Source organism: Cyanistes caeruleus, unplaced genomic scaffold (assembly GCF_971803275.1).
Source record: "Cyanistes caeruleus unplaced genomic scaffold, bCyaCae1.hap1.1 HAP1_SCAFFOLD_65, whole genome shotgun sequence".
Classification (NCBI taxonomy): domain Eukaryota; kingdom Metazoa; phylum Chordata; class Aves; order Passeriformes; family Paridae; genus Cyanistes; species Cyanistes caeruleus.
The window spans coordinates 4666618-4680136 of record NW_028255884.1 but is presented as its reverse complement, the minus strand read 5'-3'; the positions used below and the strand labels follow the sequence as shown (position 1 = coordinate 4680136).

General features: G+C 52.5%; 2 protein-coding genes across 2 annotated transcripts in view; both read right to left on the bottom strand.

The window, feature by feature from the left end:
* The window catches only part of LOC147647258 (uncharacterized), a 387407-nt gene that overhangs the window by 325354 nt on the left and 48534 nt on the right, over window positions 1-13519 (bottom strand). The gene's annotated exons all lie outside the window — the stretch shown is intronic.
* LOC147647260 (uncharacterized) overlaps window positions 1-13519 on the bottom strand; it is a gene marked incomplete at its 5' end in the record, with an annotated part of 33657 nt that overhangs the window by 18546 nt on the left and 1592 nt on the right. The window contains 3 exons of the mRNA XM_086872396.1: window positions 4432-4667; window positions 5202-5568; window positions 13282-13517. Coding sequence (XP_086728522.1) covers window positions 4432-4667; window positions 5202-5568; window positions 13282-13517 — 839 coding nt within the window. The remainder of the gene's footprint in view (window positions 1-4431; window positions 4668-5201; window positions 5569-13281; window positions 13518-13519) is intronic.

Below are 13519 nucleotides of genomic sequence, written 5' to 3'. Positions count from 1 at the left end.
CTTTTGGACGAAGGCTTACACTCATCCTCGTTGTCCTCTGGATAACCTCACAGGCTGTGTGTGCGTACCAAGTGTTGTGTTATGTAAGTAAGCATTGTGCTCCACTAATTAGTCTTATATTTTATAATTTTCAGGCCCTATGCCTAAAGTTGTTCCAACTTTATCCATCTCAAGCTCGATTTTGTCTTAGGACATTTCTTATCTCAAAACTATATCCTGTACCTTAATTTTAACATGTAACATCTGTAGAGGGGTACATCTGCCTTGGAACACCAATTCCCTTGATTGCTTCTAATAATATCTTTCCAAATAGTTACACTTTAGTTAACACAAATCGTTTCCATTTATTACAGGAGGGTGTGAAAACAGGAGCATTGTTTGGTGTGGCCTCCTCTCTGCCTTTCACACCTTTCAGTGCTTTGAGCCAGCCAAGAGCTTTCTCCAGGAGTGCAATGAAGCAGCTGTTGCTGCTCCCAGCTCTGGCTCTTCCCAGTCTCTGCCCCTGCCTGGTTTTGTCCCTCTTGCTGTGCCCTCTGTTCCCCCAGGGGGCTGCCCCAGGCTGAGGGATCAGATGCAGGCACTGCTGCTGCTCCCTGGGGACCAGCCCCAGTTTGGTTGTTGCTGTCAGTGCCAGCAGAAGCGGTGGCTGGAGCAGCGGGTGCTGACAGTGGCCCAAGGCCCGGGGCTGGAGGGGTCCCTGGGCTGGGGCTGGGAGGGAGCTGCCCCTTGTTCTCCCTCTGCCTCCCGCAGAGCTGGGCCGGGCACAAGTGGGGCAGCAGAGCCAACAGGGAGCCTGCGAGTCTCTTGCAGCCGTGCCTGCTCAGAGTTTGGCCTTGGAGCTTCAGGTGGGCAAAGGCAGCTGCTCTGCTCCCTCTGCGTGTGCCCGTGTTCAGCAGTGCTGCTCCATCAGTCTGTGCCCAGCAACGGGGAAAAGCCTCAGCCCTGCAGGGCCAGGAGCTGCCGGGCTCTGCCTGAGCAGCTCAGGCAGCGGGAAGGGAGCTGCTCCACACGGGAACCAGGAGCAAAGGACGTGCCTTTTCTAGGACATGTTTTATGTATAAAAAAACCCAAAGCATAATAACAAGAAACAAAAAACAAAAAACAAAACAAAACATAAAAACCACCAAAAAAAAAAAAGAAAGATAAAAATTACCCTCAAATGTGTAGTGAAAAATGTTCTATAACTCTGCAGTAAGAAAGAGGTAACTGATCTTTTGAAAAAGAGAACTCAGCTTTGATTTTAGTTCCTTGGTTTGTACACGTGCTAGTGGAAAGGATCCATTAGCTGCCTTCCTTTACAGATTTGATGGATCTTTTCCAATATCGAGATATTTTACACTGCAGTTAAAGGAATAGGAAATTGAAATTCATGTTCTTCATGACTGTGTCTTGAATGTAAAAATTTTGCAGTTTGAAACTTGGACCTCAAGTGTTGCAAATGGAAGTGATAAATCCCATTGGACTGAGGGAATGCAGCTTTTCCTATGGGATGTGCAGCACTCCAAGGACTTCCTCAGTGGGGCTGTGGCTGCTTGGAGCTTTGTCCTGTGCCACTCGGGATGTCATGAAATGGGACTTCACCTGCCACCAGCCCAGGTCACGCTCTGCCACCCCAGCTCCTTGGACCTTGTGTCCCCAAAGAAGACACAAGGTGTTTCTGCTGCTCCACCCTTTGCAAAGATCCACAAAGAGCTGGGATTATCCCAAGTCTCGTGTCTCCATTGTGCCATATTCCTAAAGAACCAGCAGCCCATCCTGACGAATATGGTGAGTTATGTGGATGGTTGTCAGCTCCCTTTCCTGCCTAGAAATCCTGAAACTGCTTCTAAATGCTGTTCCCTTCAGCTCTTGGACACCTACTGACACAGAGCTGGGAAAAAAATGCCCTGGCCATGGCTAACAAGGTGAGTTATGCCAAAGTGAGAGCTCTGTGGGAAATCTCTATCCATCCCTATCCTTTTAATATATCTGTACGTGGGGGTGTGCATGGATGTGTCTTGGATGGAAAGGAAGGAGTGTGCGAACAACGTGACTGACACTTTCACTCTGTGTTCATTCTATACTCATGGGTACCAAGATATTATGGAAATCTTTGCAAGGACAGAGCTTCTGTCCATGGATACAGAGACATCCAAGAGCCCCTGGCACAGACAGACCCTTCTGTCCATGGATACAGAGACATCCAAGAGCCCCTGGCACAGACAGACCCTTCTGTCCATGGATACAGAGACATCCAAGAGCCCCTGGCACAGACATTGCTGCTCTTCAGCCAGGGACAGGATGAGTCCCGGAGGCTGGGGCTTGGCCTTCCTCGTGGAGAGGGGCATCGAGGAAGGCTGCAGTGTGATGGAGACTGTGATGGGCTGGGAACTCACTGGGGGAAAGGAGGGAGCAGTTGTGAAGTAAAAGGCAGGTGTGGGGACAGAACTGTTCAGAGAAGGGCTGAGCTAGAGCTTGAGCAAGATGAAAAATTTCATTTGGGGTCATCCCAGATGGATTTCATTTCAGAAGTTATGGAACAAGTTTAATTTTTGGGGGGTGTCATGTTTTCCCTTGGAGGTGGACACTCTGCAGACTTGAGCTGCATTGCCAAAATGCTCAAGTCTCTGTTGCAGGTCACAGCGTTTCTTCTTTGGCTGATCCCGGCCCGGTGCTGAGCCCAGCAGAGCCCTGGCAGAGCCCAGAGCAGCCTCAGCATCCGCAGAGCCCGGCTGCAAGGAGAGAAAGCAGAAACCGCCCGTCAGCTGAAGGCTCCTGTCCCCTTGTCCCAGCCAGCCGCGGTGCCCAGGCCATGCTGGCCGTGCTCAGAGCTGGGCCCAAAGCTGCCCATCACTGCTGCCTTGGGGAGCAGAGCAGGAGGGCAGGACATGTGCCCAGCCTGCAGCCAGCCACGGCAGATCCAGCCCCTCAGCAGCTGCCCAGAGCGGGATGCTCCTGTGCCCGCTGCCATCTCCCAAAAGCTCTTGTCCCTCCCATGCCAAGGAGATGAGGACCCACCTCACACCATCCGCTGCCACAAGAAAAGCTGGTCCCAAACCATGTCCTCAGTCTTCTCCAAGGGCACGGCCCATCCACGCCACAGCTGGTCCCAAGCACTTCCTGATCCAGACTGGACCCCACCTGGAACGCTTCCTTTAGAAAAACAAACAACAAATTAATGAAAATAGTTCACAGACAAAAAGGGGGAACAAGAAAAAATGGTAAAAAATCTTATGTCTGACAGGAGCTTGAGGAAGGCCCAACCCCTACATTCTGGGGAAAAACCCACCCACGGGTGAGGGAAGCCCATGCTTTCTCCCTTTCCCCCTGCACTGTCCCCCAAAATCACGGTGATCCCAAAGCAAAGCAGGGGAGTGGAGCAGCCCAAGCCCTTCCTTGCCTGCACAGCAAAGCAGCCGTGCTCAGGTTCTGGAGTCCCACCTGTGCTCCTGCCATGGGGGTTTGTTTGTGTCGGGCTGGCTGCCCCAGCCCCAGCCCGGGGCACGGTGGGTGCTGGGGGCTGTTGGCAGGGCCAGGATCCCACTCCCATTTCGTAACCACCCCAGCCCACGTCCCCAGCCCTGCCAAAAACCAGCTGGGCAGCCACTGAGGAATCAGTTGCATCTGCCCCAGCAAAGGGGAAGCCTTTGGTTCCCGGCCAATGCACAAATCTGGGAGCATCCCCCTGGGTCTGGACTTACCTGAAAATTCCCTGTGGAGCCTGGCTTTGAAGAAGGTGCCAGAATCAAAGTCCATCATCGCCAGCTCCTGCTGGCCAGGTGGAGGAAGAGGTTGTCATCCTTGCTGCTGTCCTCCATGTCTCCAGCAGCAGCAGCAGCCCCACCTGGTACAGCTTCTCCAGGGGCTCCTTCTTCCCTGGGGTGACACCAGGCTGTCAGGGTTCTGCCCAGGGCCCGGCTGTCAGTGAACCAGGACAAGCAAAACCAGCTCAGATGGTGCCCACCAGTGCTGGGCAGAGCAGCTCAGCTCCAGCACAAGGGCTGTGTGTTCCCATTCCATGACCCCAGTGCAGTGACACAGGCAGGACAAAAAAGTCTGGGTTTCTTTGCTGCTGATTGCCAGGGCATGTGTGGAGCTGTAACTTACCAGGTCCCTGCATCACTGTGCCTGTGGCTCTCTCCTTTCTTCTAGGGCTGATGAATATCCTGCATCCAGGGATCACAGGACAGGTCTTCTAATGAGGGCCTGTCCAAGGAGTTCAGGGATAAACACCACCTGATCAGAATCTGGCAGTCTGGGGAGAGAAACCACAAACCACTGGTCAGTTGGAGAAGGCTCCTGTCTGCTTTGCCCCACTATTCCCGTGCCCAGGCCACGCTGGATGTGCTCAGAGCTGGGCCTAAACTTTCCCATCAATTGTTTGTTTTGGAGGAGAGCAGGAGAGCAGGACATGTGCCACCTCCTCAGCAGCTGCCAGAGCGGGATGCTCACGAGCCCGCTGCTGTCTCCCAACCCTGGTGTTCCCCCCGTGCCCAGAGATGAGGATCCACCTTGGGAGAGCCGTTGTGGCAGCGGGAGCTGGCCCCATCTGATGTTCCTGCCCCTCCTGAAAGGGTGCTCCCCGCAGACCATCTCGTGCAGCAGGATGCCCAGGGACCAGACGGTCGCTGCCTCGCCATGGTACCAGCCGAAGTCGTTCCATTCCGGGGGGCTGTATGACGGTGTTCCTATGGAATATGGATGGAGCTCATCAGGGGGATGCTGCTGCTCCCAGAGCCTGGCCCCAGCATCCCTGGGCATGTGGGGGCTGCCCCAGTGGCCCATGGGGTGACCTGCTGCCCTCTCCCAGCACCTGGGACTTGGGTACAAACCTGGGGTTGGAAAAGAAGCCACTGGTGCTGGAAGAGGGCAGCAGAAACCCTGGCAAGGCCCGACCATGACACACAAAGGGAAATACCCACTCAGTGCTGGGGAAAAACCACACCCACATCCTCCCTGCTGGCATTGCCCAAAAAATATCTTGAACCCAAGATATCAAGGCAAACCAGGTGAGCAGAGCAGTCCAAGCCCATTCTCACCTGCACACCAAACCAGCTGGTGCACAGGTTCTGGCTCCCCCTCTCTGCTACCCCCAACCATGGGGGATTTTGTCAGGCTGGCTGCCCCAGCCCCAGCCCCAGTCCTGGGAGAATCCCTGCTGCCACACCCAGGTTGGGCCAGGAGATGCCAGGACCAGGATCACCACCCCTGTGTGGGCTCACCTGCAAATTGAGTGTAGGCTGTGTCCTGCAGGTAGGTGCCACAGCCGAAGTCAATCAGTTTTGCCTCGCCGGTGTCCAGGTCTACCAAGACGTTCTCAGGTTTGATATCTCGGTGCAGGACCCCGCAGCTGGTGCAGTGCCGCACGGCCGCCAGCACCTGCTGGAACAGCTCCCGCGCCTCTTCCTCGGACAGGAACCTCCGTGCCCGAATGAAACGTCGCAGGTCCTGACACCGCTCCGGGCGCTCCAGCACCATCACGATGGTGTTGGGGAGCTCAAGCCACTCCAGCAGCTGCACCACACCGGGGAAGCCTGTGGACACCTTGTCCAGCAGCACTATCTCCAGGGGTGCGCTGGTGCCGTCGGGCTGCGGGAGGAGCACGGTGCCGTCAGTGGGGCTGAGGCCGTGCCAGGGCTCGGGAAGCCCTCAGCCAGCCCGGGATGCTCTGTGCCCTCCGCTGGCCCCACGCCCGCTCTCCCTGCAGGTGTCCTGGCGGCTCCCACCCTGCCGGGCCCCGGCTCATCCCCGCCCGGCACGGCCCGGCTTCTGCCGCTGGCCCCGCTCACTCACCAGCTCGCCCCAGTGCCGGACGCGGTTCCGTGGCACCTTTTTGATGGCCACCTGCAAGCCAAAGGGAACAGCGGATTCAGCTCACCGCCCACCGTGTCCAGCCCCATCCTCCTCCTCCGCCCCCTCCTCCTCCTCCGCCCGCCGCCGGCCCCTCTGCTCACCGGGAGTCCGTCCGAGAGCCGAGTGGCCGCAAAAACTCTGCCAAAGCCGCCGCGCCCCAGCAGTGACCCCACTCGGTAGCGCTGCTGCAGGGCCTGCTGCGCCTTCCCTGGGGAAGAGACGCGGCCGTCAGTGCTCGGCCCGGGGCCAGGAACGGCCCCCGAGCGCTCCCCGAGCTCCCCGGGCCGGGCACCCGCAGGCGTTCCCTCATTGGAACGCGACAGCGGCGGAGCTCGGGCCGGGGAAGCCGCAGCGGAGGCGGCGGCAGCGGCCGCACCGCCTGTGTCCTCCGCGGGCCCCGGGAGGAGCCGGGGCCGGGGCCGGGGCCGGGGCCGGGGCCGGGGCCGGGGCCGGGGCCGGGGCCGGGGCCGGGGTCGGGCCAGGCGGAGCCAAAGGGCGGCAATGCCGCCCCAGCCCCTGGCACTGATGCCCGCCCAGCACAGCCAGAGCCAGGCGAAGAGGAGACCTTGGCGGGATGGGCGGAGACGGGGCCGGGGCCGGGGCAGCCCCGCCCGGGGCCGGGGGCGGGCAGGGGGCATGGCCCGGGCGGGCACGGGGAGAGGGAACTTGAAAGAGGAGGGGACACAGGAAAAGGGAGACCGGGAGAGGATGCGGGACAGTGGGAGAGGGAGAAGAGAGACAGAAATTGATAAATTTGCTCCTGTCGCTGCTTTCGCCGCTGCTGCTGCCGCTGCCGCCGCTGCCGCTGCAACTGAAGCACCGGGGCCGTTTGTCCCCGTGTCCGTTTGTCCGTTGCCCGCTCGGCCCCGCCCCGAGCCCCGCGCTCCCCGGGCAGCCCCTGAGCCTGGCCAAACACGGCAACTTTGCCCTGCTGAGCCAAGAGCCAGAGTCTGGACTCCTGCACAGGGGCACAGCAATGCCCTTGGCTGCTGCTGTGCCTTGTCCCTGCTGAGGCTCAGACACCGTCTGAGCACATTCCCTGAATGCAGAATTTGTACCTGAGCCAAGCACTGCACTTGTGTCTCCAGCATTGCTTTCCAAGGAAAACAGGGCAAGGCAAACTGGCTATAGCTCAGGGTATTTTACAGGGTCTAAACCTTGCCAAGTCTCAGATCTTAGAGGTGAGATCCATTTGGAATGAATGGGATGGACAAACAGTGCAAGATGGAAAAGGGGAACATAAAAATAAATAGACAAAAATAGAGAAAAACATATTGGTTGTTTCTTTGGATTTTTTTTTCATTTCTTAAAAAAGCTGTTTCAATTTTCCCAGAATCTTCTCCACAGTCCCATCTGTTCTTCCCAAAAACCTGTCCTGGAGAACAAGGCGCAGCTCCTGTCACAAGATGTGCCCCCAGCTGCAGCTTCTCTTGGCTTCCCACACTGTGAGTGCAGCACAACTCTTGCAGCAAAGCAGGACAAATGTTTGAAGAACTTGACAACTTGTTCTTTCTTTTCCTTGTGCACAGGGGAGTTGTGCCATTGGTGAGGTTTTCATTGTTCCTCTTCTACCCAAAGAAAACATGATGGGCTACCAGGAATTGTTGGGGAATACAAGCCTGGCTGAATGTGGAGAAAGAATCTCCAGAGCCTGCAGCCACCAGTGGAGAGCTCATCATTCCAACAGCCCCATGGACATCTGGAAAGTGATCTGGAACATGAAGATGGGCTGACAGAGGGAGTTTGTTTCTGTGTTCAGTTGAGATGATTCTACATCTCTTGCACTGGGAGAAATCAAGAGCACAATCAGTTGATGATAAGCAGCAGAACATGATAAGCTGGAGCTCTCAGTGGATGAGAGAAAGAATGTGAAAAGGAGAAATGCAGGGAATGACTTGGTGAACTTTGTGTGTAAGAAGGGTCATTTTTTCCTAATAATTCCCAATTCATTCCCTTTGCTTTTATCCTTTTAACAAGGCCAATTGCATCTCAGATTCCCCAGGAAATGAGAACCCTGAGCTTGTGGAGCTGCCTGAAAGGTGCCCTGTTCCTTTTTCTTCTGCTGCTCAGAAGAAACAATGAAGCGAGTTGGGAAGTTCTGGTTTTTCTTTCTCCTGGAGGATTTTTTCATTTTATTTGCCACTGCAGAGGCAATTTCTGTGATGGCCTCTGTCAGTCAATTCTATTTCAGCAGCAGCAGCTACAGGGCTGTGTTTGAGCACTGCAAATGTGACCTGTGTGGCTTTAATTCCCCTCGACTTAGTGCTGAGGGACTTGGGAGCATTTTGATCTCTATTGATCATGATGCCTGAAACAAAAATCCTGAGTTCCCTGTGACAAAAGCACAGTGGGTAGCACTGATTGAAAGAGGCAATTGCAGCTGTACTGCTAAAATTCAAGTGGCAAGCAGAAGAGGGGAAAGAGCAGCCAAGATCTACAACTGCCATGACAGATGTAAATTACTTAATTTTGTGGGACTTTTCTGCACTTTTGTGGGATTTTTCTGGATTATTGTGGTATTTTTCTTGAATTTTATGGAATTTCTTCTGGATTTTAGTGGAAATTTGAGGAGATTTTGTGGGATCTTTCTAGAATTTGGTGGGGTTTTGAGAAGATTTCTGCAATTTTGCGGGATTTTTCTTAGATTTTCTGTGATTTTTCTTAGATTTTGTGGAAATTTGTGGAGATTTTGTGATATGTTTCTGGAATTAGTTAAGGTTTTGAGAAGATTTAGGCAATTTTGGGAAATTTTTCTGGAACTTTATGGGATCTTTCTTGATTTTTGTGGGATATTGAGGAGATTTTGTGAAATGTTTCTGGAATTTTGAAGGGTTTTGAGAAGACAAGAAGAATTTAGTGTGAGATTTTTCATAGATTTTGTGGAATTCTGTGAAGGTTTTGTGTGATTTCGCTGGAATTTTCTCGAATTTTGAGAAAATTCGAAGTTTTTTGTGAGATTTTTCTTGAATTTTGTGGGATTTGGAGGAGACATGAAGAATTTTGAGGTAATTTTGTTGATTTTGTGGAAATTAGTGGGGATTTTGTGGGATATTACTGGAATTGGGTGGGGTTTTGAGAACCTTTAGGGAATTGTATGGGATTTTTCTGAATTTGGTGGGATTTTTCTTGAATTTGGTAGGATATTGAGGAGATTTTGTGGGAGCTTTTTAGAATTTTGAGGGATTTGGAGGAGACATGAAGGATTTTGAGGTATTTTCTTAGATTTTGTGGAGATTTGTGGGGGTTTTGTGGGATGTTTCTGCAATTAGTTGGGCTTTTGAGAAGCTTTCTGCAATTTTGTGGGATTTTTCTTGAATTTTGTGGGATTTTGAGGAGACATGAAGAATTTTGAGGGATGTATCTTAGATTTTGTGGAACTTTGTGGTGATTTCGTGGGATGTTTCTGGAATTTGGTGGGGTTTTGAGAAGCTTTCTGCAATTTTGTGTGATTTTTCTGTAATTTGGTGGGATATTGAGGAGACATGAAGAATTGTGAGGGATTTTTCTTAGATTTTTTTGGGATTTGTTTAGATTTGGTGGGATGTTTCTGGAATTTGCTGGGGTTTTGAGAACATTTAATGATTTGTGTGGGATTTTTCTGCAATTTGGCGGGATTTTTCTTGAATTTTGTAGGATATTGAGATTTTGTGCGATTTTTTTAGAATTTTGTGGGATTTTGAGGAGACATGAAGGATTTTGAGGTATTTTCTTAGGTTTTGTGGAAATTTGTAGGGATTTTTTGGGATGTTTCTGCAATTAGTTGGGCTTTTGAGAAGCTTTCTGCAATTTTGTGGGATTTTTCTGGAATTTTGTTGGATATTGAGGAGACATGAAGAATTGTGAGGGATTTTTCTTAGCTTCTTTGGAATTTTGTGGAGATTTGGTTGGACATTTCTGGAATTTGTTAGAGTTTTGGGAAGATTTAGGGAATTTTGTGAGATATTTTTCTGGAATCTTGAGAGATTTTGAGGTGACTTGAAGAATTGTGAGGGATGTTTCTTAGATTTTGTGGAATTTTGTGGAGATTTGGTGGGATGTTTCTGGAATTTGGTGGGATTTTTTCGTACTGTTGTGGAATTTTCTGGTGTTTTTGAGATTTTGAGGAGACCTGAAGAATTGTGAGGGATTTTTCTTAGATTTTCTGCTATTTTGTGGAGATTTTTTGGGATGTTTCTGAAATTTGATAGGGTTTTGAGAACATTTAGGGAATAGTATGGGATTTTTCTGCAATTTGGTGGGATTTTTCTTGAATTTTGTGGGATATTCAGGAGATTTTGTGAGATATTTGTGGAATTTGGTAGGGTTTTGGGAAGATTCAGTGATTTTTTTTTTATTTTTATGGGATTTTGCAAAAGTTGATATAATTTTTTTTGATTTTTCCATTACTTTCTGGTATTTTGAGAATTTAAGAATTTTGAGGGATTTTTCTTAGATTTTTGTGGAAATTTGTGGAGATTGGTGGGATTTTTCTGGAGTTTGATAGGGTTTTGAGAAGATTTAGGGAATTGTGTGTGATTTTTCTGCAATTATGTGGGATTTTTTTTTTAAATTTTTAGGATATTGAGGAGATTTTGTCTCGGTTCTAGAAGACAGGTGTCTGCTAGGGAGAGCTGGAGCCTCCCTTGGAATGAAAGAATGTAGACCCCCTCCCTCCAAATTAATATAGTTTTTAAATCAAGGTGCCTTTAGGCAGAGATCTGGGGGTAGGAATAACAGTTCTTTACTAGTATAACCAGGCAAACAAACAACAATAACTACAGCAATAACAAGAAAACAGAACCAGGGGCCCGTGACAGCTTTCTCGGCTGAGACAGGATGGAGGAGAGGCTTTGTTTCACAAACCCCCTCGGGCGGGCAGTCCCGGTGCTCCTGCAGGGCTCTGAGGAACACTCAGCTGGAACAGCAGGGATGAGCTGAGATCCTGGGCCGGTGGCTGAGGTGGATCAGCAGCTCCACGGCGGTGCCTGGCACTGCCACACGTCCCGGCAGGACAGGGGTGCGAGGCCACCAACAAAGAGGGGAGGAGGTAAAGCAGCAGCAGCTCCGTCTGGGTGATGGCGAAATTCCTTTCTCCCCACCGCAACAACTCTGCGCCCAAAGTGTCCTTCTCCAAAGAAGAAAGCTCGCCAAACTGTCCCCACCCTCCTTTTTTTCCTGCCCCCTTCCCTCCTTAGGCCCGGCCAAACTCTGTCTTTTTTCAAGCACCCACCAATTACCCACAGTTAGGTTTTCCCCCCAACTCATGGGTAAAAATTCCACGGGCAAGCCAGAAATAAAAAAAAAAGACACCTAACCCCCACAGTCCCTGAGACTGGGGCTTGGCCTTACTCGTGGAGGGGGGCATCAAGGAAGGCTGCAGTGTGAAGGAGACTGTGATGGGCTGGGAACTCACTGGGGGAAAGGAGGGAGCAGTTGTGAAGTAAAAGGCAGGTGAGGGAGAGAACTGTTCAGAGAAGGGCTGAGCTACAGCTTGAGCAAGATGAAAAATGTCATTTGGGGTCATCCCAGATGGATTTCATTTCAGAAGTTATGGAACAAGTTTAATTTTTGGGGGGTGTCATGTTTTCCCTTGGAGGTGGACACTCTGCAGACTTGAGCTGCATTGCCAAAATGCTCAAGTCTCTGCTGCAGATCACAGCGTTTCTTCTTTGGCTGATCCCGGCCCGGTGCTGAGCCCAGCAGAGCCCTGGCAGAGCCCAGAGCAGCCTCAGCATCCGCAGAGCCCGGCTGCAAGGAGAGAAAGCAGAAACCGCCCGTCAGCTGAAGGCTCCTGTCCCCTTGTCCCAGCCAGCCGCGGTGCCCAGGCCATGCTGGCCGTGCTCAGAGCTGGGCCCAAAGCTGCCCATCACTGCTGCCTTGGGGAGCAGAGCAGGAGGGCAGGACATGTGCCCAGCCTGCAGCCAGCCACGGCAGATCCAGCCCCTCAGCAGCTGCCCAAAGCGGGATGCTCCTGTGCCCGCTGCCATCTCCCAAAAGCTCTTGTCCCTCCCATGCCAAGGAGATGAGGACCCACCTCACACCATCCGCTGCCACAAGAAAAGCTGGTCCCAAACGATGTCCTCAGTCTTCTCCAAGGGCACGGCCCATCCACGCCACAGCTGGTCCCAAGCACTTCCTGATCCAGACTGGACCCCACCTGGAACGCTTCCTTTAGAAAAACAAACAACAAATTAATGAAAATAGGTTACAGACAAAAAGGGGAAACAAGAAAAATGGTAAAAAATCTTGTGTCTGTCAGGAGCTTGAGGAAGGCCCAACGCCTACATTCTGGGGAAAAACCCACCCATGGGTGAGAGAAGCCCATGCTTTCTCCCTTTCCCCCTGCACTGTCCCCCAAAATCACGGTGATCCCAAAGCAAAGCAGGGGAGTGGAGCAGCCCAAGCCCTTCCTTGCCTGCACAGCAAAGCAGCCGTGCTCAGGTTCTGGAGTCCCACCTGTGCTCCTCCCATGGGGGTTTGTTTGTGTCGGGCTGGCTGCCCCAGCCCCAGCCCGGGGCACGGTGGGTGCTGGGGGCTGTTGGCAGGGCCAGGATCCCACTCCCATTTCGTAACCACCCCAGCCCACGTCCCCAGCCCTGCCAAAAACCAGCTGGGCAGCCACTGAGGAATCAGTTGCATCTGCCCCAGCAAAGGGGAAACCTTTGGTTGCCAGCCAATGCACAAATCTGGGAGCATCCCCCTGGGTCTGGACTTACCTGAAAATTCTCTGTGGAGCCTGGCTTTGAAGAAGGTGCCAGAATCAAAGTCCATCATCACCAGCTCCCGCTGGCCAGGTGGAGGAAGAGGTTGTCATCCTTGCTGCTGTTCCTCCATGTCTCCAGCAGCAGCAGCAGCAGCCCCACCTGGTACAGCTTCTCCAGGGGCTCCTTCTTCCCTGGGGTGACACCAGGCTGTCAGGGTTCTGCCCAGGGCCTGGCTGTCAGTGAAGCAGGACAAGCAAAACCAGCTCAGATGGTGCCACCAGTGCTGGGCAGAGCAGCTCAGCTCCAGCACAAGGGCTGTGTGTTCCCATTTGATGACCCCAGTGCAGTGACACAGGCAGGACAAAAAAGTCTGGGTTTCTTTGCTGCTGATTGCCGGGGCATGTGTGGAGCTGTAACTTACCAGGTCCCTGCATCACTGTGCCTGTGGCTCTCTCCCTTCTTCTAGGGCTGATGAATATCCTGCATCCAGGGATCGCAGGACAGGTCTTCTAATGAGGGCCTGTCCAAGGAGTTCAGGGATAGACACCACCTGATCAGAATCTGGCAGTCTGGGGAGAGAAACCACAAACCACTGGTCAGTTGGAGAAGGCTCCTGTCGGCTTTGCCCCACTATTCCCGTGCCCAGGCCACGCTGGATGTGCTCAGAGCTGGGCCTAAACTTTCCCATCAATTCTTTGTTTTGGAGGAGAGCAGGAGAGCAGGACATGTGCCACCTCCTCAGCAGCTGCCAGAGCGGGATGCTCACGAGCCCGCTGCTGTCTCCCAACACTGGTGTTCCCCCCGTGCCCAGAGATGAGGATCCACCTTGGGAGAGCCGTTGTGGCAGCGGGAGCTGGCCCCATCTGATGTTCCTGCCCCTCCTGAAAGGGTGCTCCCCGCAGACCATCTCGTGCAGCAGGATGCCCAGGGACCAGACGGTCGCTGCCTCGCCATGGTACCAGCCGAAGTCGTTCCATTCCGGGGGGCTGTATGACGGTGTTCCT